General features: G+C 36.9%; 1 protein-coding gene across 1 annotated transcript in view; it reads left to right on the top strand.

Annotated features, from left to right (window-relative positions):
- Window positions 1-2715, top strand: part of LOC106873268 (galactose-3-O-sulfotransferase 2) — a 23524-nt gene that overhangs the window by 8305 nt on the left and 12504 nt on the right. Inside the window, exon 2 of the mRNA XM_052974966.1 lies at window positions 1091-1313. Coding sequence (XP_052830926.1) covers window positions 1149-1313 — 165 coding nt within the window. The 5' untranslated portion in view covers window positions 1091-1148. The remainder of the gene's footprint in view (window positions 1-1090; window positions 1314-2715) is intronic.

Below are 2715 nucleotides of genomic sequence, written 5' to 3'. Positions count from 1 at the left end.
ATAATGAAAACGTGTTTTTAATAAGGGATTCCCTGTATGGTTGTACGAACTGCTGGAAATAACAACTGAATTTCTCTCTAATCATACTGCACCATATTCAAAAGGACACCATTGAATAATGTAGTTTCGGAGAATAAATTGATGGTCACGACTGGGACGTCTCTGATTATAGTGCTTTTTGGTCAGAGCTGGACTAGAGTTAAATAAGAGCTTAAAAGCAAGACATAAAACTAATTTTGCTTTATGCAGACCCGAAATTAAACAACAGCAACAATAACAACAACAACAGCAGCAACAATAACAACAGCAGCAACAACAACAACAACAAACAACATAGTATAACCCTTCCCTATCACCCATAAAAAATTTTACACCTCCCTGCATTTCTTTTCCTCCCACCAAAACACCGGTGTACAACGATTTCCTCATGACGTCATTCTGCGTTCCTGGTTCACAGAATATCTCAAGACAAGTTCCTTTGAGATATAATACATGTAGCCTCGTTTATCACTGTTTCATTTATCACTGATCCGGGATAACGCTGTAGGCTCAATTGTGAAACGTGTTACACTTATCACCGATTGATCTCTGGTAACGCGGGTCGGCGACCAGTCGAAGATTCTACTTGTACAACAAAACGTGCCCCAACGACCAACCACATTGCATTGACTATCGCTTGTATTTCCACGACCAAACTGCGATGCTGCGTATGTTTTATACGTACACGAACCCATCAATATGGGAACAGTAAACAGAGAAAATACGAAGGCACTTGATCCTAACAAGCGACGCAGACAAGTGTATTCTCTACAGGAAAAGGGCAGAGATGATCAAGAAAATACATAACGGTGGAAGCTTTTGCTGCTGTGAGCTGCGAGTTTGATGTCAATGAATCTACTATTCATTCCATTTACAAAGTGCATGGAGACGATTCATTTATTACTCATTCTTGTATTACTGTGTTTTTAACCAAACACCCATGGTAAAAGAAGATAGATACAGTAGTAGCTCCGTTCGACGTTTGTATATACATAATAAATGTCATACAGATCGTTACGACAGTTTTAATGCTTCTTTTCTATCTTCACAGTTTATTGGAAGCATTTGAGAAGACAATCTGCCATAGAACAGTAATCGTTTGGAACAACATGATTCTTCGTAAAACAACTAAGATCTTCTTAATGGTCATGTTATGCTCCTACAGTTACACTCTCTTCTATATTAACAAAATTATTCAGAAACAACCGAATAACCTGTCAATATTTCAACACTATTTCAACGACAGATACTTTCGCCAAAGCGATGAACTGCAGGTAAAACATGATCGTTTATATCGATTTATTGCATGGAGAAAAAAAAATGCCTCAATTAATGAGGAATAGGGATAATTAGCTAGATCAAGGGTTCTCAACTATTTTTTATTTACGGACCCCATTGATTACTATTTTATTCTGGTGAATCCCCATAGCCATTCAATTTTTAAAAACTTTTTATAGAAACTTCTTTCAAAATTCCTATTTTGTTTTTCACACATTCACTTGTGTTGGTTGAACTCTGCAAAATGTAAGAGAAAGAAACTTAGCTGTTTCTTGCAATACATACCAACGCATACATCTAAAGCAAAATTTTTTTCAGGGGCTCTTAAAATATTATCGTGGATCCCCAATTTACTATTTTGTTACGTGGTCCCCCACAAAATCTTGTATGGATTCTCTGGGGCCATATGGACTCCGGTTGAGAACAATTGAGCGAGATCGACCTTAGTTCTTAGCTGGTACTTAGATATTTTATTGATACTCTGAAGAAAAAGACAGGCAAAGTCAACCTCAACAAGGACTGAAGTCAGAAGATAATGTGTCGTAATTATACACTGTATACAGTGATATAAAAGTAAAATGATTTAATTTGCTATGCTGTTGTAAGTAGAATCTTCCGACATTCTGTACAGATCTTCATGAAAGATTTGGACGAATGCATTATGGATTCAGTTAAAGACTTATTTTCAATGACTACGGTGATTACGTTAGACAACTGTGTACATTTTTCGGTGATATTAGACCTCCTCAGCAAAGTATATAATTCACGGTATTTATCTTTTATCTTTTACTTGTTTCAGTCATTTGATTGTGGCCTTGCTGGGGCACAGCCTTGTAGAGTTTTAGTCAAGTAAATCGATCAAGTAAATATGTGTGTGTGTGTGTGTGTGTGTGTGTGTGTGTCAGTGTGTATACACACACACACACATTAATTAACACATCTAAACTAACTTGGGTGTGTTGTTTATGGCACCCAGGACTGTAGTAAACGTCTCTAGAAATCATCTCCGACAAATGCTAAAGATCACATATAATACTGGTTGACAATATTTCGTCATCACCGTTAGATGGTGGTGTTGTATCACGTTATTTCACCGTATTGCGGATCGGCAGCAACAGTCAGCCATACACGGAATACCAGACCGAAAATCTACCAAACTGAAATATTGTAAACCGATATTATTTATGTTTCTTAAGCATTTTTCATCTAGACGAAATGATTTTACGGGACTTTTAATGCAGTTTAAGTCGTTGAACAATACAACCAAGTTAGATTGGATGTCCTACTTACTATTCTTTACAAAGATTGCTTCTATCACTATTAGCTATAAAACACACACACACACACACACACACACACACACACACACACACACACACACACACACACACACACACA

The sequence above is a fragment of the Octopus bimaculoides genome, chromosome 20 (assembly GCF_001194135.2).
Source record: "Octopus bimaculoides isolate UCB-OBI-ISO-001 chromosome 20, ASM119413v2, whole genome shotgun sequence".
In the NCBI taxonomy this organism is placed as follows: domain Eukaryota; kingdom Metazoa; phylum Mollusca; class Cephalopoda; order Octopoda; family Octopodidae; genus Octopus; species Octopus bimaculoides.
Note: the sequence above shows the minus strand (reverse complement) of the source record. Positions and strands in the feature narration are given on the sequence as shown.